Source organism: Lissotriton helveticus, chromosome 1_1 (genome assembly GCF_964261635.1).
Source record: "Lissotriton helveticus chromosome 1_1, aLisHel1.1, whole genome shotgun sequence".
In the NCBI taxonomy this organism is placed as follows: domain Eukaryota; kingdom Metazoa; phylum Chordata; class Amphibia; order Caudata; family Salamandridae; genus Lissotriton; species Lissotriton helveticus.
Window position 1 is genome coordinate 387,135,172 of NC_136057.1, and position 20,168 is coordinate 387,155,339.

Here is a 20,168-nt window from a genome sequence, read left to right on the forward strand (position 1 = left end):
TTGGGACCAACTGGCCTCCTCCTTTCTTCCAGAGGTTGTGGGCTAAGACCAGAATGGGTGCTGGAAGGGATCTCCTCACAGATACAAGAGCCTTCAGAGGTCTCGAAGCTAACAGGAATCCCCCAGACTGGGGAATTAAGTGACTATTTAAAGTGCCATAATGCCACATAAATTGCAATCCTACACACTAAATGTACGTATAATGGATTTGCATTTGGAAGACATATAAGGGGTTAATTAATTTCATTCATGATGTAACCAGATGACCAAGTTTGAATAGAGAAGTTAAAATGGAGCAAATAATGGATGAGGCAGGGCCTTTGTGGGCAATTCAGTGACTAATAATGTGTTGCAATCTACTTCCCTCTTAAGGTATCGGTACTCCAGAGCTCATTTAGAATTGTTCATTGCCTGCCTATTTATATTCTAGAAAGTGCTCTGAACGTTTATCATGAGTGCGACAAAATATATGTAAATAAAAATAAATGTATGATGAAAAGGTGTGGCAAGTGCATTTTGGAGAAGTAAATTCCCTAAGCCGTGTGACAATATATTCTGCTTTATATAACCATTAATTTAAAAAGTACCCAAAATATGTCCGTGTCCTTTTAGATATTTCCCAAATTCAGTTGCAGTGAAAGATTAACCCCATCTCCACCGCTAAATCCCCTTATTCCCTTGTCACACAGGACAGATGCATGATATATTTAGAATCTGATTGGTAGGCTACTTTGCCAAGCTTGATGTAGTCATTCTTTTCTCTGTACCTTTTCATATATTCACGCACACAATTGACACTGTCTCTCTTCTCCCAAGGGTAGCATGCTCAGGATTGCCCACTTAACTCACAGAGCTGTTACTCTATGCAGGGAAAGAAGAAAGATGCAACAGTTCAGTAAACCAAGCTGACGCTTAAATAATACATTCAGATTGCTGAATGGACTTAACATTCTTAGTGTTTTGAAAACCTCTCAAGAATTTTCCATCCATTAGGAAAATTTCAAGAATGAGGCAATGGGAGCAGTAATCTCCCAAGAAGGCCCTGCTGTAATTAGGGGTGGCTATGGCAAGTAGGGCCCTCTCAACATCTCAGTTTTGCACAGCTCAATATATTTAATCCACTCCTACAGGATTCTCTTGATTTTCACTAAAGACGTCTACTTTGAAATTGGAGTAGAGTTCTTTTTTAGGCATGTTGGCTCTTTGAAAATCGTTAGGTAAAATAAGAAAGGCATAGCACCTGTACTGTAGTGTACTGCAAGTTTATTTAGGAGAACTATTGAGCGTGATATATAAGTCCACAATTTTGCAAATCTTAACCATTCTTGAGATCGTTTGTTTTTACTAGGGTACAATCTGTTTAAGTGTGCTCATTGTTGAAAACATGCCTGTAGGAAATTTGCCCTTTCTGCCGGGTCTTTCTGGAACGTTTGCCTTTTGCATGCCCCTGTATTTATGCTGGCTTTAGAGTTGTGAACACTTTATTCCTGCTAACTAGTGATAAAATGCCTGTGCTCCCAATTTCAACATAGTTAATTTGCCATACCCCTGATTGCCCTATTAAACTTTCCTTTAAGACACTACTTATTGGTATAAAGTGTTGCCAGAGCCTATAGGTTAAATTTCACTAGTGGACTGCAGCACCTATTGTACCATCTATTACAGTGCCAATACAGACATGACTGCAGGCCTTCCATTTGTAGCCTGGCTGGTGCAGTTTTCAACTGTGCATTCAACCTGTCAAAATAACCCATTTGAACAGATATAAACCTTCCTTATAAATATTTTTAACCCCTTTTGTAGACCTTCTTCCTCATAAAGCAATACAAAATAGGACATATTCGAATTTAATGTTATATATGTCCTTGCAGTACAGAGCCTCAAACACTATTTTCACTTTTGCAAGACTGGCTGTTTCATAGGAATGTATTGGGTTACATTATTACATTTAAGAATGCTAATTTTGGTTAGAAAAATAAAGAAGCAACTATTTTATAGTTATTACGAATCCAATTCAATAGTGAAATATTAAGAAATGGGTACTTTTAGAAAGTTACCTTTTAACCTTTTCGATGCTGATGACGGAACTGCTCCGTCATCAGCCGCGGTGGCGCTGTGCTGATGACGGAGCGGTTCTGTCATGGCCCGCCCGACACGCCTGCGCGGCGCTGATTTCGCGCCGGCGCGGCGCGTTCTATTGAGCGGACGGGCCATGACGGAACCGCTCCGTCATCAGCACAGCTCGCCCGAGGCTGGTGACGGAGCGGTTCCGTCACCAGCGTGTGAGCGCCGCACGGTTCCCCGCCCCCTTAGCGCTGCGGCGGAGTAGCCGCCGCAGCGAAGGTGTTAACTGTCCTAAGCCTCTGGTGGTCAATTTGCATTTGCTCACCCACTTCTGCCAGAAAGTAATTAGCATCTGAATAGGTTTGAATGTGTGTGAAAATGTCCCCCAGGAGCAAATGTGACCTGACAGAATATGCAGAATGGGGATGTGAACATCCTTTTTGATAATACAGTGCCAAATCCTGCTTGAACGTCAAATCCTGCTGAACAGATCTTCTGGGGTTTTAAATGTAACACTTCAAGCTCTTTTAAAGAGGCCTTCCCTGTCACAAGCAGATGACACCTGGGCCGGGCCCATCCTTTGTCCTCACAGTCAGGCCCTTATCTCAGTGGGCTTCATTTTGGCATTAGTGTTAAATCATGCCTGGATGTCCAATCCTACCGGACAGGTTTGTGTGGGTTTTACATGTGATACTTGGGGTGCACTTCAGAGGGTGAAAATAGGATGTCTAAACAGTTCTTGTGTATCCACTGCCTGGTTGCCTAAAAACCAACTTCTGTTTCTTGGTTTATTGTGGGCATAGTGATGCCCAAAACTGGATTTATTCTTTAGACTGAGAGGACACGAGGATTACCATAGTACACTTCCCAGACACATCCCCAGCCCTCAGAGCCGAAGTTTATTGTGGCCGAAGGCTTATGCCAGCTTGAAAATGCCTCAAGTGGGTAAGTTTGGCCGCATGAACTTTTACCTCATTGTTTAGAGGATGCCCAGGAACCATTCCCACCCACTATCTCATGCCAGGCACAATTGTGAAATGTGGCCTCTCAGGCACCCACTTCAGAACACTCCTGGACCTGAGAAAAAACAGAAGAGGATTCGTTCTTCTGTCTATGACCTGAGAGGACCTCTAAAGGACTGGACCTCCTCACTCTTGTACCCAGCAGAAAGAAGTGGACTCCAGGTGTCATAAGGCTGATCTTCTGTTAAAGCTACAGGGACACAACAAGCAACAAGAGGCCTTTTCCTGCAACTGGATATGGATTGGACTCTGCTGTTTTGCCACTTCCTGGCGGCTTGTGAGTCTGTAAGTGCCTCCAATGACGTCCCCGAGAACTTTGAAAATATACTCCTGTGGTAGATTGATACTTAAAAGACTAAAGTCAGAAGGTAAAATCTTTGACCAGGATGAATATTGCTGTATCCGACTCTCGATCCATCACAGTCTGCCTCAAATTGAGCCTACATCCTGATCTACTGTGGAGTATCATTGGCACTTTATGCTTCTTGGAGCTATTCTGGTTCTCCTTATTAGATGTTTGTGGTTTAGGTGTAATTTTGTTTATTAAGCCTTACAGTGTTTTTCAAATTCGGTTTGTGGTTTGTTTTATGTTGCATTTCGCCTTTATTTTTCTCTGTTTTTGTACTGCATAAATACTTCACACATTGCCCTAAAGTAAGCGTGTATGCACTGTGCCATAGTTACCAAGGGGTTGAGCTCAGTTTAATTTAGTGACTTTAAGGGTTCACCCTGACAAGGGTTTTGATTATTCCATGGTGTGAGTACTCGCTCACCCCGATTAGTAATCCAATTTCTTACAACACCTGGCACATACGGTGCATCTACACTGTTGCCAGATTTGGGCTGAGGTACCTGAAGTAACAAGTGCATTTCCACTTGTGGAGTTGATGAAGGGCCGTCTATTTAACTTCAGAGTAAAGTGTGTGCTTGAAATACTACTGTGTAATGTTGTTCTTCTTTATCACTCAGCTCCTGGAGTAGCTAATTGACGTTTTCAAGGCACTGCATACTTGAAAAGCTCCAGTCCCTGACATACTGTAAATAAAATTAACACCTGACGTTGGTTGTCTTTTTCCCAGGAGAAGCTCAAGTACTTTCCTGTCTGTGTGAACACCAGGATCCATGAGGAAGATGTTGCAGAGGAAGGCTTGGGGAGCCTCCCTAGGAACATCAGCTCAGTTAGCTCCCTACTGCTATTTAATACATCAGAAAACTTGTAAGTATTAGTGATTAGGTGAGATCCTACTGTGTATGTACCACTACAGAGGCTAGCACAGCTCCAGTGGGTAAAATGTTTGTATTATTAAGTAAATGAGTTCCTAATAGAATTGTGGAAGACTGGTGTAGCAAAGACATTGAAGTTATGATCCCTTTTTCCAATGAGTCACGTTTTCTTTTTCAAATTATTGCATAGAAAACATTTCGGTACATATGCTAAGTATCAATGGAAGGTTGAGTTCTTTTAAAGACCAATTTTTACAGACGATAAAGTCCACAGTGGTGTCTTTGTGATTTTTTTTTTAATTCACGTTGTGAGGGTAAGATAATCCATGTTGGATGAATCTTCCTGAGGTCTTTAATTGGTTTGTTTTAGCATATTGGTAAGCCTCACATCCATCTCCTCTCATCCACTAGACTCTTCAAAGTATTAAAAACCCCAAGCGATATCCATCCTACTCCGTCTCAATCTCATCAATTCTGGTTATTAAATGTTTTATATGACATAGTACTACACCTCCTGCCAATCGTCTGAAGGAACATTTATAGATAGACTCTCATGATGAAACGTTTCTTGGAGATGTTTCCCAGATCTGCCTTTCTGGTAGGCAGTTCCCAAACAGTGTTGAAAATGAAGAGCAAGACCTAAAGGCATCACAATCATGAGGATGGACAATTGAATAAAAGCCTAGTGGCAAATGTGCAGCGTGTATTTTTTTCCGTTGAAACCAGCTTTTGAAGTGAGCTATTATTGGCTTATTTCTTTGTTTTGTTGGACTTTTCTCTTTCAGGAAAGTATCATTAAAGTTACTGTATTTTTAGCTTTGTGAATATTTTCTAATTTTTTAGATACAAAAAGTATGTTTTCCTGGATCCGCTGGCAGGTGCCGTGACAAAAACTCACAATACCCTGGGAACGGAAACCGAGGAGAAACTTTTTGATGCACCACTATCAATAAGCAAACGAGAGCAACTAGAACGCCAGGTGAGGCACAGCAAATTTTCTCATTGTGTTCTGCTAGAATTCTATGCATTTCCTGATGAGATTCTATTTTGTGATTGAGGCTTTTAGCCTCCTGTTGTATACGTATGATTTGTGTTCCACATTCTTTTGGCACCGACTGAATGGTGATAGGAACGTCAGCTTAGCTAGAGCAGTTTGCTGTGTTCCTGGGAGCATCCAGACATGTCCATGGTAGTGGGTAATTATCTATGCTTATTAAAGCTATTTTGGATTCTACAGGTTTCTTCCGGCTGTCATTTCATTCCACCCTGCCACATTTATGTACCAGGAGTGGGGTGGATGAAGATATGGAATAACCTGATTTTACGGAGCTGTTATATGATCGTTGACCCATCGACAACTCTACTATTACCCATTGCCTGGGGAGGAATTCTGGATAATTAACCCAGCAGACTCCTGCATCATAGAAATCATGACTATATTTGACTTTGCGTGAATTTGCTAGCACTTACTTGCGCCTTTGAACTTTACCGTTTTTGCTCAAGCGGTTGCCGGCATTGTTTGAGTGACCTACTGCGTTCCAACCGTGACGCTCGCTCGTGTTCTCTTCTCGAACTCTGAGCTGGAGCGCAACACATTAAGTGTTGCTGTGTGCTTGAACGACAACCCGAACGCCGGGTGCGTCTTTATGTGCGTCGGCAGCCTTCATTGTTGCTTCGCTGATCGTGTGTGGATTTTCGGCAATCGGTTGATAAAGTGCTTGTAGAGTTCTTGGCAATAATTTCTGAGGCTCATTTTAGACTTCCTTGCCTCAGATGAGGTGAGTTTTACTGTTTATTTTTTGACTGCCAACTAATACGATTTTAGGAGGCATCTTATTTCGACTGTTAGGGTTATTACTATACTTCGGAACCCTTTTCTACTTCATTTACATTGTTACCAGACAACAAGTTGATTCCAGTTAGGGTCCTCTGCTGCTGGAGTATTTTATATTTCTTTATTTGTGACTATTTACCATGGCTATAGTTCAAGGTGCTGTGCAACCTCCACCCTTCCCACAAAAACCGAGAAGATCTGACATTAAATGGAAAGAATGACTGAGAATCTTTGAACATTATATCGCAGCAATTGATGCTATGGATTATTCTCCCACCAGGAAGGCAGCACTCATTTTTAATCATCTGGGCATTGCTGGTCAAAAAGTATTCGATAATTTGCCCATGGTGGCTGCACCTGCAGGGGAGGACACACCTTGCAATGTGTATATTGAGGCCAAAGAGAGAATGCGGAAGCAATATACTGATGAAACAAGTGTTCTCTTAGAGAGACACAATTTTTCCAAATGCAAACAAGTGTGAGACAATACAGTGGAGGAATATATTGCTACTTTGAGTGTTCTGGCTGCAAAATGCGAATTTGAGAATTACATGGATATTTACATGTGAAACCAATTTATTTTTCATTGTTATTCTAAGAAAGTACAAGTAAGGTTATTGACCTGTAAACACCCGACCCACAACGAAATAATAGACATTGCTAGGAGCATAGAGAGGTCAATAATAACGTCTCAAGTTATTAATTCTCAAGCATCTACCCATACAAATGTGTTTCGTTCTAATTCACTATTGATGCCCGATGTAAAGAAATAGTCAAAGGCCCATTTTGTCAAGCCACTGTGGATGGGAAAGTTTTGAGTATGATGGCTGACTTAGGTGCTCCAGTCACCATTTTGGCTGATGTAACATTCTACAAACACTGGTCTGTTAATACTTTACTTAAAATGGCTGACATTGGTCCTAAGCACTTCGGGGAACAAGATGTTGACCTGATAGGCTATTTTGAATCTGTACTTGAAGTATTGGGACGACAGACCATTACCAAGGTTTATGTTGCAGTCAAGGGCAGAGATATCATTGGGTGGATGGACTTAGCCAGGCTGGGTATTTATATGCGTCCCAGTTATTAAGAACCCATTGTGCTTGGTGACATGCCTGTATTAGCCATAGAGAGTCACGAGTCTGTGCTGCACTCCATGGCTGCAAGGTTTCCTAGATTTTTCTCAGACACCATTGGTAACATGAAGGGTTTTGAACATACCATAAAACTTTAGAAAGATGAAATTCCTGTCATACACAAGGTACGTCCCGTGCCTTTGAGCACAAGAGAAGGATTGAAAGCTTTATTAGATAATTTGATGCCTCAAGGTGTCATCACTAAAACTGAAACATCTGAGTGGGTTTCTCTGGTTGTTTTGACCAGAAGTGCTGAGGGGATTTGAGGCTCTGTGTGGACTTGAGGTCCCTAAACCAAAATGTTGTTGTGGACTGTCATCCACTTCCCAGCATTCAAGAAATGATGGCGAATATTAATGGGACAAGGTTTTTCTCCACAATTGATCTTCACTCAACTTATCATCAGGTGCCCCTTAGTCCGGAGTCTCAAACTCTAACCACCTTTGTGACTCCCTTCGAAGCCTTTAAATATCTAAGACTTCCATTTGGACTTGCGTCCGCCGCAAGTGTCTTTCAGAGAATGATGCATACTATATTTTGTGATGTACCACATGTTCAGGTCTTCCAGCATGACATTTAGGTTTATACCAAGACCGAGGAAGAACACATACTTGTCCATAACAAAGCCTTTGATCTCTTGAGTAAACATGGCATGACTGTCAAAATGAACAAGTGCAAGATGTTTGTGCAAGAGGTTGAGTATCTTGGCCACCTTGTCTCAAAACACGGGATCAAACCAAAAGCTTGCAATGTAGAGGCAGTTTGCTGTGTTCCTGGGAGCATCCAGACGTGTCCATGCTCGTGGGTCATCATCTATGCTTATTAAAGCTATTTTGGAGTGTACAACTTTATTCCGGCTGTCATTTCATTCCACCCTTCCGCATTCATAGCAAAGGTCTCAGTTTATAATACTTAACTTTTGTTTTTATTGTTCTAACACAGATTTTTAAACTTCATTCTGTCGCATAATACAGAATTTTCAGGAGCCACTCAGCTGCTCTTATTTTGTTGCCTTTTGTTTAGTAGTCATTACAATTATTGTAAAACATGTGAGTACTTAGCTAGCCTTCATTACATATGAAGAATGTCAAGCTTCACAGTACAAAAGGACACCCATTAGTTCATATCAAAATTGAGATATAATGTAGATAGGTAGAAAAATGTCTTACCTTAAGGTCACTTGATTATCTGTGTGTAGATTAAATGATAAAGTGCAGGGGTCCAAAACACTGCACTTTTAGTCTCACTGCCAATATTTCTTACACAAGGTTGCCGAAAGAAAGTCTACAAAGCCTACAGGGGATACCTTTGTTTGTTGAAGCACAAAAGGTGCACATTGCAGCTCCCCATGGTGCTGAAGAGTTTTACGTGCCTGCTGATGACATCTGTTTACTGTAACAGACTAGGGATTAGTGGTTGTTCTCAGCTCTGCCTGGCATGCTCTGCCTAGTCATGCACAGAAGAACAATGCAATAATGGCCCCTATGACGATCAGATGCCATGACTGATAACCCCCCCCTCTGATATCTTCTTGGCTGTGGTGATTGGCAGCTGTCCAGGCTGCTTCTGTCTAGACAACAGTGTCCCTGTGACCGCCTGTGTTCACTCAAAAGTGCTTACCAAAGTGATGCCGCTGTCTGCCTCTGCTGTACTGCATTCAGAGTCTGATAGTTAGAGAAAGTGCACTCTTTCTGCATGGATGCCCTCCCTTTTTGCTGAACTGCTGATGTGCTTTGACAAAATGTGCCCTGGGCTCCTGCCAATCAGGTACCCAGGGCCCGCTTCACAGAACTAACTTAAGACAAAATCCTAAACTTACTACCATTTTGATATTCACAGAAGGCACTTAGAAGTCCTAACTTTACTACTCCTAAACTGAGAAAAATCCTAACTTTAAGACTTTCGGTATTCACAGAAGGCATTTAGGAGTCCTAAAGTTAGGGCTCCTAACTTCTGTGAATACCGAAATGAGCAAGTGCCTTCTGTGAATACCAAAATGGTAGTAAGTTTAGGATTTTGTCTTAAGTTAGTTCTGTGAATCGGACCCCCAGGGCCTATGTTCTTTCCCTAAACCTGCAATAAAATCCAAACTCAATTGGCATCTCTGGCTACATGTCAGCCCCTGGTAAATGGTACCACAGGTACCCAGGGCACTGTGACCAGGGAAGACCTCTAAGGGCTGCAGCACTTATTGTGCTACCCTTAGAGGCCCTGTACAATTACACTCACACACTGTCTTTGTGTTTTGGTGCAGAACAAAGTGAAGAGTCGACATGACACACATCCCTGTGTGCCATGCCTACAACCCACTGCCCTAGCATAGATCAGTCGCCCCTCTAGCTTGGTGCACTATACCAGTGGTGAGGGTACAGGTGCATGAGCCCTGTACCCCAACAGTGTCAAAATCCATTCTTAGTCATTGTAAGTGCAGTGCTGCCATTAAGAGTATATGGTGCTGGGAGTCTGTCTTTACGAACTCCTCAGCCCCATAATGGCTGCACTGAAAACCGAGAAGTTTGGTATCAAGATTCTCAGCACATTAGACCAACACAGATGTCTGTGCGGGATTTAATGAAAAATCCACACATAGGGCATCTTAGAGATGCTCCCTGAAAAACAACCTACAATGGTGTCCAGGCTGATTGGATGCTTTCAGCTGCCACCACTAGACATGTTTCTGGACACCAGGGTCGAGAGCCTGCTGCTCTTGGGGCCTGAAACAATGCACATCCTGGGACGAGGTGCCAAGCCTCCTCCCCAGGATGGGCAGGGTCCACGAAGGGGAAACTTGAGCTTCCCCAAGCCACTTGCTGCTGTCCGCAACTAGTCCCCACTGGTTCTCACCCCCACTTTTTTTACGGGCAAGAAAAACAAGTGAGGAAGAGAGGTGTTCCCACCTCTGCCAACTCCAACCCTCAGGTGGGGTAGACGAGGTGAAGCACAACTCTGTCACCGCCATCTTACAGATAGGGACACAGCCAACCAGGGATAGGCTTATGCCGCACTCCCACTGGAGTAATAGGGGGTGTACCCACCCCATGGAAGCGACTCATTGGTCCCAACCTTTTACCTACCTGTAACACCCCTAAATCTAGTATTTAGGGGCACCTCTATACCTTGCTTCCTCAAACAAGAAACCAGAAGAAGAAAAGAAGAAGGACCGAACAGCCGTGTTCGAAGCTAACAAGAGGAGGACGCCCACTGACTTGGCCCCAGCCCTACTGGCCTGTCCCCACCTCAAACCTGCTCCATCGAAATCCGGGTGTGTCCTGCAGCCAGCAACCTCGAGAAACCTGGAGGACCTGCCTTCCATCCCAAAGACTCTGTCTCCCGTGAACACAGGATTTGTTTAATAACAGACTCCCGCTCCGCAAGGATCCGCAAGTTTGCACCACTTTGTAGCCGATTTTGAGTGGCCCAACACCAAGAGGAGGTCTCCCCGGCAATCCTGACCCGAGATCCAGCGACCCCTGACCTGCCTCAAGCCTCCAGTCGACACCTGCAGCCTCAAACCTGAAGGTCCCCTCAGCCACGACCTGGAGCTGATAAGAAGGTCCGACTCTAAAAGGCACCCCTGCACCTGACGCCCCACAGCCTTGCGTGGCCCAACCGACGGTGCCTAGCCAACCCCCAACATCCCAATTTACCTCTCCAAATGGGGGTCGCTCCAAGAAGACCTTTGTCCCCGGGCCTGCAGTGTGTTTGTAAACTGGAGACTCCCCAGTGAAAGCTACAGGGCACCCGATGCCAAAACAGCACTCTGCACCTGGCTTCCCCATTGCCGCTAAGGGTGCACTTTTGTGGTGGCCTAAGCTCCCATTTGCCCTGAGCTTAAGTCCAGTAGCTTTGCTCCCACAACGCAGTGGCCTGCTCATCAGTAGCCACCAACCGGAGGCCCACTATCCCCCATCGGATAACATTGGGCCTCAGCACTCTGCACCCGGCCGCCCTAGTGCAGCTGAGAGTGTAACAAGAGTGCAATCTTGACCCAGGGGGACCACTGAGTCTAACTAAGTACTTACCTGTTAACCGATAACACTATGTTCGAGGCATATGAGCTGCAGATTACACACTATGCATAGATAGCCACCTAGTGTTGGGCCCGGATGTTTGGAGTTTGTTTTGGTGTAGAAAAGTCTTTGGAAGTCACGGGATAGGTGACTCCTCCTTTAGATGATACTACGCATGGGCATCCGCTCCATCCCCAGATTGCTTTTTTCCGCCACCGGGCTCGGATGTGTTTCCAGCGCTCTGTGTTGGAACCGTTTTCCTTCGGCACGCAATCCTCACCAACTTCCAAAACTTAGTTTCAAACGCTTTCCAGTCGACGCTACTCTTCAACATCGAGGATCTCGATTCCGGTCGTCGGCGGCGGCTTTCGGGCCTTGCTAGGCCTCGACGCCAGCTCATGGAAAGGACTCCATTTAAAAAGTGTCCTCAATGTGGGTCGAAGTTTCCCCACACCGACCTTCATGAGGTGTGTAACCTCTGCCTCTCTCCGGAGCACAAGGCAAAGGACTGTTCAGCTTGTGCCTCTTTCCGCTCCAAAAAGACTATATGGGACCGAAGAGCGAAGAGAACAATGGCTCAAAGATCTTCAGCTCCGATTCCGGACGACATCTTCGAAGAAGGCGTCAATGTTCCAGAACACGACGTCGACAACAGGTCTGAGGCAGAAGATTCCGAGGTCGAGGACATCACTCCAGCGCAGCGTGTCGTAAGTAAGACCGTCGACCCTGACCCTTCCTCAACACAGAAGGCCCCGGTCACACCCTCGCGCTCTGGCTCGGGTGCACACCGGCACTCTGCTTCTACTGCCCCACCTTCGGGCCCGGCTAAGAAGCCAATTAAGCCTTCAGGCGACTCAGGCTCGAGTCGGCCTTCATACGGTGCGGGAGCACATCTACCGGCACCGAAAAAGACAACGGCACCGACTACACCTACATCCAAACCATCGGCGCCGAAACATATCACTATTCCTTCGGCACCGAAACCCAGGTCTGAACCAAGCAAAACCGCTTTGGATTCCAAAAAACCACTGGAACCGAAAAAAACATTGGATCCAAAAACCATACCGGAACCGAAAAAAATCCTCGGAACCGAAAAAAGCCTCTGAGCCGAAAAAGACTCCTGCTTCCCCAGTGAAAAGACATTGTCAAGAAAACAAAACAAGCCATTTCGGTGCCAAAGCGATCACCCTCCTGCAGAGGATTTACCTTATCCAGACCCTGCTTAAAAGACTCTAGCTAAGGATCCAATCAGTGGACACTTAATTTTGGCTTAAAAAAGCGACCACTGGACACACCAGCTCCGCATTCAAAGAAGAAGGACATGGCTACCACTCCCCTAAGACTGCCTTCCCCTCTCTTTCACCTGTACCATCACCACATCCTCCCATACCACAGCATTCCTCAGCATCCTCCATCATACCAGACAGGGACGACAGCTCTGATGATATGGGGGTAACATACCTGATCCAGCCACGCCTACAGGATCCCCTGACCCGTGGGATGATTATACCACCCCAGATGTCCCAAATGTCCCTCAGGATGACTTATACCCCTCAAGGTCTTCACCACCAGAAGACACTATAGGGTTTAATTAATTATTTCACAGGGCTGCACAATATCATGGAGTGGACATGCATACAGACCCTGTTGAGGAAGACTTCCTAATGGATACCTTTGATAATGCACAAAGTTCCTCATCCATTTTACCAATGCTCAAAGGAGTGATCAAGCATGCCCCTGAAGTCTTCAAGGACTCAGTCAGAACTCGGGTCATTAACCCTCATATAGAGAAAAAATATATAGCTGCTCCCTCAGACCCAGCATATATTAAAGGTCCAGTACCATTAGACTCAAGGGTAGTTTCCAATGCACGCAAGAGAGCAAACTCACAGTCATCAGGGTAGGCTGCACCACCAGAAAAGGAGTCTAAGCTACTTGACGCATCAGGGAAAAGAACAGCGTCTCAAGCAGCAAACATGTGGCATATCACCAATACACAGGCATTATTAGCCAAATATGACGGGGCTCATTATGACGAGCTAGAGTCATTAATGAGGCACCTCCCTGACAAGTACAAGTATAGAGCAAACGAGCTTATCCAAGAGGGTAAAAACATCACAAACACCTCTATTCGGTGTGCACTCGATGCAGCAGATACTTCCTCTTGGGCAGTTGACACCAGCGTTCTACTACGCAGACACGCCTTGCTACGTATATCGGGGTTCAAACCTGAGGTACAAAGTAACATTCTTAATCAGCCCTTTGATGAGCAACACCTATTTGGATCCAACGTAGATGTATCACTAGAAAAAATGAAAAAGGATACAGACACCGCCAAATTAATGGGAGCCCTGCAATCGCAGGCTCCCAGACATTCATTTTGTTGCTCATCCTATTGAGGTGCCACCAGGGGATATACTTCAGACACAGCTTCTACCTCGTACAAAGCCCCTACACAGTCCACTTACAGCAAGGGCTACCAAAGGGGGGGGGTTACAGGGGTAACAATAACAAAGGCAGAGGTAAAAATAACAACTCCCGCTCTGCCTCTACTCCTGCACAGTGACTCCCTTCCCCCGTCCCATTCCACTCCTGTCGGGGGAAGACTCCAACAATACCTGCCAACCTGGGAAAACATCACATCAGACAGGTGGGTGCTCCAAATAATTCAATCAGGTTATTGTCTGGAACTAACATCTACCCCCCCAAACATACCACCCAAGCAGCGCCCAATGTCACAGGAACATTTAACATTGCTCAAACAGGAGGTAATATCCCTCCTGCAGAAAAATGCAATAGAAGTAGTACCAAAGCATCACAAAAACAAAGGAGTATACTCCCTATATTTCCTAATACCAAAGAAGGACGGATCTCTAAGACCCATCCTAGACCTCATACCTCTAAACATTTACATACAGTCGGATCATTTTCATATGGTCACACTCCAACAAGTCCTTCCACTGCTGGTACTAAACGACTTCCTTGTCACTCTAGATCTCAAGGACGCCTACTTCCATATTCCCATCCACACAGCGCACAGAAAATATCTCAGATTTGTGGTAGACGGGCAGCACTACCAGTTCAAAGTGCTCCCATTCGGAGTCACAACAGCGCCAAGGGTGTTTACCAAATGCCTAGCAGTAGTAGCAGCACACTTAAGAAGACAACATATTCATGTCTTCCCATATCTAGACGACTGGCTCATAAAAGCCAGCTCATACAGCCAGTATGTGCAACACACTCACGCTACTATTCAACTGCTTCACGACTTGGGATTCACAGTAAATCACAACAAATTGCATCTTCAACCCTCGCACATACAACAGTATCTCGGCGCTACAATAAACACCCAACTTACACTAGCTTATCCCTCTCCAGCAAGGATATCAAGTGTACAAGCTCTCCTAACAAAATTCAAACCACAACACTCACTACCAGCTGGAGTGTTCATGCAGCTCATAGGGATGATGGCATCTTGCATATTTGTAGTACCTCATGCAAGACGGCAAATGCGTCCACTTCAAGAGTGCCTAGAACACCAATGGAACCAGGCTCAAGGTCAACCAACAGACCTAGTGTTGGTAGACGGTCGGACTCATCATTCTCTGCAATGGTGGAACACCAAAAACCTTTCCAAAGGGCGACCGTTTCTAGAACCAGTTCCTTAAATAGTCATGACAGCGGACGCATCGCTCTCCGGCTGGGGAGCTCACCTACTGCATCACACCATGCAAGGCAGGTGGACACCACAACAGAAGCTACTGCACATCAACCACTTAGAGCTGCTAGCTGTGTTTCTAGCCCTAAAAGCATTTTAAACTCAAGTGTCAGGCAAAGGTGTCTTTGTCCGCACAGACAATATGACAGCTATGTACTACCTAAACAAACAAGGAGGGACACACTCTCTGCAGCTCTCCGTTAGCACAGCAGATGTGGAGATGGACTATACCACTAAAGATCTTTCTCTTAGCCCAACACGTCCCAGGAGTGCAAAACACTATAGCAGATCTTCTAAGTCGTCAAACGCAGCAGATCCACGAGTGGGAACTTCATACGCAAGTTCTTCATCCGTTCTTTCAAATGTGGAGACAACCTCAGATAGACCTCTTCGCCACCCACGAAAACGCAAAATGTCCAAACGTTGCCGCCAGATACCCACACCCATTGTCCAAAGGCTATGCGATATGGATGAATTGGTCAGAACTATTTGCATACGCTTTTCCTCCTCTCCCACTACTTCCGTTAGTGGTACGCAAACTACAGCAACATTCCCTAATGCTCATCCTAGTCGCTCCAACTTGGGCCAGGCAACCGTGGTACACAACGCTGTTGCAAATGTCTGAAGTACCACACCAAAAACGAAACCTATCTCCACGCCTATTAACACAGAACCATGGAGAGATCAGACACCCGGACCCAGCTCAGCTCAACCTAGCGATCTGGCTCCTGAGGTCATAGTTTGGTTACCTCAACCTTCCCCTAGAATGTATGAATGTTCTCAAAGAAGCTAGACGCCCCACTACTAGAGCATGTTATGCCGCTAAGTGGAAACGGTTCGTCATATACTGCCAAAACAACCAAATTAATCCTTTAGAAGTGTCTATTCAACACATCATAGGATATCTATTTCACCTTCAAAAGTGTAACTTAGCCTACACATCTATCAGGCTACACCTCGCTGCCATCGCAGCATACCTACAAAAAAGACAACACCTATCTCTTTTTAGAGTACCAGCTATTAAAGCTTTTATGGAAGGACTCAAAAGAATTATTCCTCCCAGGACGCCACCTTCACCAGTGTGGAACTTAATCGTGGTTCTCACAAGATTAATGGGACCTCCCTTTGAACCATTACATAAATGTGAATTACAATTCCTAACCTGGAAAGTAGCTTTCCTAGTAGCCATTACTTCTCTCAGAAGAGTTAGTGAACTACAAGCATTTACTATTCACCATTCCATCTAAATCAATCGGTTGAGCTGCCCGTATTTTTGTCGCAGCCTCTAACAGTCGCAGAAAGAGCTCTACATACATTAGATGTCAAAAGAGCATTACTATACTATATCGAAAGGACACAAGCTTTTCGTAAAACAAAACAGCTTTTTGTGTCTTTCTCACCGCCACATAAAGGCAATCCTATATCAAAATCAGGGATCGCTAGGTGGATTGTTAAATACATACAAATATGTTATCACAAAGCCAAATGCACATTAACAATTCCTCCAAAAGCCCATTCTACAAGGAAAATAGGGGCTTCAATGGCATTCTTACGGAACATTCCCCTAGATATGTGCAAAGCAGCCACATGGTCTACACCGCACACATTCACAAAGCATTACTGTGTAAATGTGCAAACTAAACAACAAGCCTCTGTGGGCCAGGCTGTACTAAAAACTCTGTTTCAAGCAACTGCAACAGATACTGGTGGTTGCCACTAAAGGTGGGTACTGCTATATAATCTATGCATAGTGTGTAATCTGCAGCTCATATGCCTCGAACGGAAAATGCTACTTACCAGTATGCATCTGTTCTTGGTATGTAGAGCTGCAGAGTTACACAGGCCCACTCCGCCTCCCCGGCTACCTGTATCTGTTCCAGTATTATCTTAATTAGATACAAATCACATGGACATCACTACCTCTTGTACCGCTCCATCACTTCCCTAATGGTGAAAAACAATCTGGGGATGGAGCCGATGCCCATGCGCAGTATCATCCAAAGGAGGAGTCCCCTATCCCGTGACTTCCAAAGACTTTTCTACAGCAAAACAAACTGCAAACATCCGGGCCCAACACTAGATGGCCATCTATGCATAGTGTGTAACTCTGCAGCTCTACATGCCAAGAACAGATGCATAGTGGTAAGTAGCATTTTCCTTTCCTCCATAGGATACCATTGACTGTTTTTCTATAAAAAAAGTTTCTAAGTGTGGAGTTGGAAAAACTATGAAAACCTTTTACAACTGTACTAAATAACAAAAACGGTTTTACTTACTTGTTTACCCAGAAATGTCCCATTGTAGTATCCAGGTATGCTGCTCTGTGTAAGAAAAGTAATCTGAAAGTCATGTACTGGTCATATTACTAAAAAAGCCCATTCAAAGTATATGTACTGTATTTCCAAAGCATTTCACTTTTCAGTAACAGTACTGTAAATCAAAATAAAGTGCATATACAATTGCAATCCAAACTGTGTTACAACTGCATTACTACTGTAAAGTATGTATTGCTTACCTGTGCTAGGCTTGCTTGGTTCTAGAAAATAAAATAACTAAAAGAATATTTTTATACAAAAACAACTGGTCTGAAGTTCAGTCTTTGAGTGTGTGAATTCATTTGCTGACTGAGTGGGTACAACTAATGCTCAGCACTGTCCTCTGATAAAGCCTTATTGCTCAACCACACTACCACAAATAGAGAGTGAGGTGCTATCTACTTTACTTCTGCCTACCTTTTGGGTTCCACTAGACTCTGTGCACACTATACTTCACTTTGGTATAGTGTATATACAGAGTCAGCTTCCTACATTCGTGGCAGCAGTGGGATATACAACTTTGCATTTGTTGGGCTAACTTGGTTACCACGTGATCACACAACAGAACTCTTAATTTGCCTTTAAAATTCATATTTTTTTTATTGGCATTTTTGCAAAATTACTGAAAGTCTTGTTAGGGTCTTGGTTAAGTCCCTTTCGAATTTTAGAAAAATAAAAAGTCACTTTAGCCAGATATAAGAGGGGTTAGAAACTTCTTTAACGATGTCTCTTAACAATAACCCAGCTGTTAGTGGAGATAACAATAATGACATAGAGGACCAGGTTGATGAGCTTGACCTCACCCCTTTCCTTTCAAGGAGGTAAGGTCCCTGTGTAAAATTGAAAACCTAACCATGGGGTCACATCCCACCAAACAAAAGCTCCAGGAACTATTGGCTGGGTATGCTAAGGACCACCCATCTGAAAATGGTGAAGACTAATCAGATGAGGGAGAGGTTGGAGGGGATGAGGATACAGATACAGATACCCCTCCCCCCACACACTTCATAGGGAGAGAAGGGCCCCAGTGGCACTGAATCCATCAACCTCTTAGTACCTAGATCCCACACAGGTGGGTGAGGCACTACTGAGGACATTGAAGGCAGCCTCAATGAGAAGGACAGCCTTTTAGCAGGGTTGACCAAAAGACTCTATCTAGAGACCAGGTTGCTAGCTCTGGAAAGAGAGAGAGCAGAGATGGGCCTACCACCCATCAATGGTGGCAGCAATTTACTCAATAAGGATAAAGAGCACTCTTATGATCCTAGAATCCCCAAAGGGATTGTCCCTAAATATGAAGAGAGCGATGATATCACAAAATGGTTCACCGCCTTAGAGAGGGCTTGTGAAATGAGAAAAGTGAAGAAGTCACACTGGGGGGGGGGGGGCACTCCTTTGGGAACTGTTCTCTGGTAACTGCAGAGACAGGCTCCTGACCCTTTCTGGGGCAGATGCTGGGTATTATGATCTCATGAAGAGAACTCTGATTGGGGGATTTGGACTCACAACTGAGGAATATAGAATTTGATTCAGGGGGGCTCACAAAACCCAAAACCAATCTTGGGTTGACTTGTAGACTACTCAGTGAAAAATAAGAGATGGTTGGTTAACTGGACACAGCGCCTTGAGACCCTGCGGGTGAGTAGTGCGCTATACAAATGCTCTGATTGATTGATTGATTGATTGCATGATTTCAAAGGACTTTACAATTTGTTTATGAAAGAACAGATTTTAAGTAATTGCACTAATGAAAAGTTACATCAACATTTGGTAGACCTAGGTCTAATTTCTTCCCAAGAATTGGCAAAGAAGGCAGACTATTGGGTCAACACAAGGGTGACAAAAACAACCACGGGGGTGACCAAAAGAAAGGGGTTACAAAACCTCCCATGGGGAAAGTTGGTGAGAATCCCCAAGATAAAAAGCCTGAGTCTTCAAAAGGGCCCCAAGAACCTGCACAGGGGGGTGTGGGTCCCAAAACACTTCCCAATCTACTAACAAGTACAGGAGAAAGAACTTTGATCCTTTAAAGGCCTGGTGTAACAACTGTAGAAAGTTGGAACACTTAACTGGAGATGCTACTTGTCCTAACAAGAAGCCCCTAGTCTTAGCAGCTACTCCTGGTGTAGCCAGTTTCCAAGATGGGATCAACAGTGTGCCAAGAGCAAATTGGGTTGCACACTGAAGCAGTTCTAGTTTTAGAAGGGGAAGTTGAGTTTGCCACTGTAGCTGTGTGGCCCCCAACTTAAAGAAGTATTTGCAATACCCTTAGATTAACGGAACTAGGATAGAGCTATGAAGGATACAGGTGCCAGTGTCACTATGGTGAGAGATACACTGATTTCCCCTGAGCAATACTTGATTGGGTGTACTTCCCCAGTCACCAATGCTGACAGTCTTACCACTAACCATGCAATTGCTATGGTGACATTAGACTGGGGGGTTGGGGGGAGTGGGTAGGTACTGGCCTGAAACAGGTAATGGTCTCTCCAAAGGTTCCAGCTGCATTTCTGCTTGGCAATGACCTGGAAACCTCAGCATGGGCTTCGGTTGAATTGAAAACCCATGCAGCAATGCTACATATCCCTGAGATGGTGTGTGAAAAAACAAGAGCACAGAGCAGAAAACAGGGTGAAAAAGAAGTGTTGGAGCATGAAAGTATGGCCCAACCTTCCAGGAGAAAAGGTAGGAAGACTGGGGAACCAGCTTCTGTACAGCAAAAAAGGATCAGGACCCCTCTCCTCAGGGAGAGGACTTGGACACCCCAGAGGGAACTGAGCCCATGGAGCTTGACCCTTACCATGTTGAACTCTTAGGTCCAGGGGGCCCTCTAGGGAAGAGCTGT

General features: G+C 44.5%; 1 protein-coding gene across 1 annotated transcript in view; it reads left to right on the forward strand.

Annotated features, from left to right (window-relative positions):
* The window catches only part of WASHC1 (WASH complex subunit 1), a 502,888-nt gene that overhangs the window by 310,391 nt on the left and 172,329 nt on the right, over positions 1-20,168 (forward strand). The window contains exons 5-6 of the mRNA XM_078673724.1: positions 4,166-4,302; positions 5,154-5,289. Coding sequence (XP_078529850.1) covers positions 4,166-4,302; positions 5,154-5,289 — 273 coding nt within the window. The remainder of the gene's footprint in view (positions 1-4,165; positions 4,303-5,153; positions 5,290-20,168) is intronic.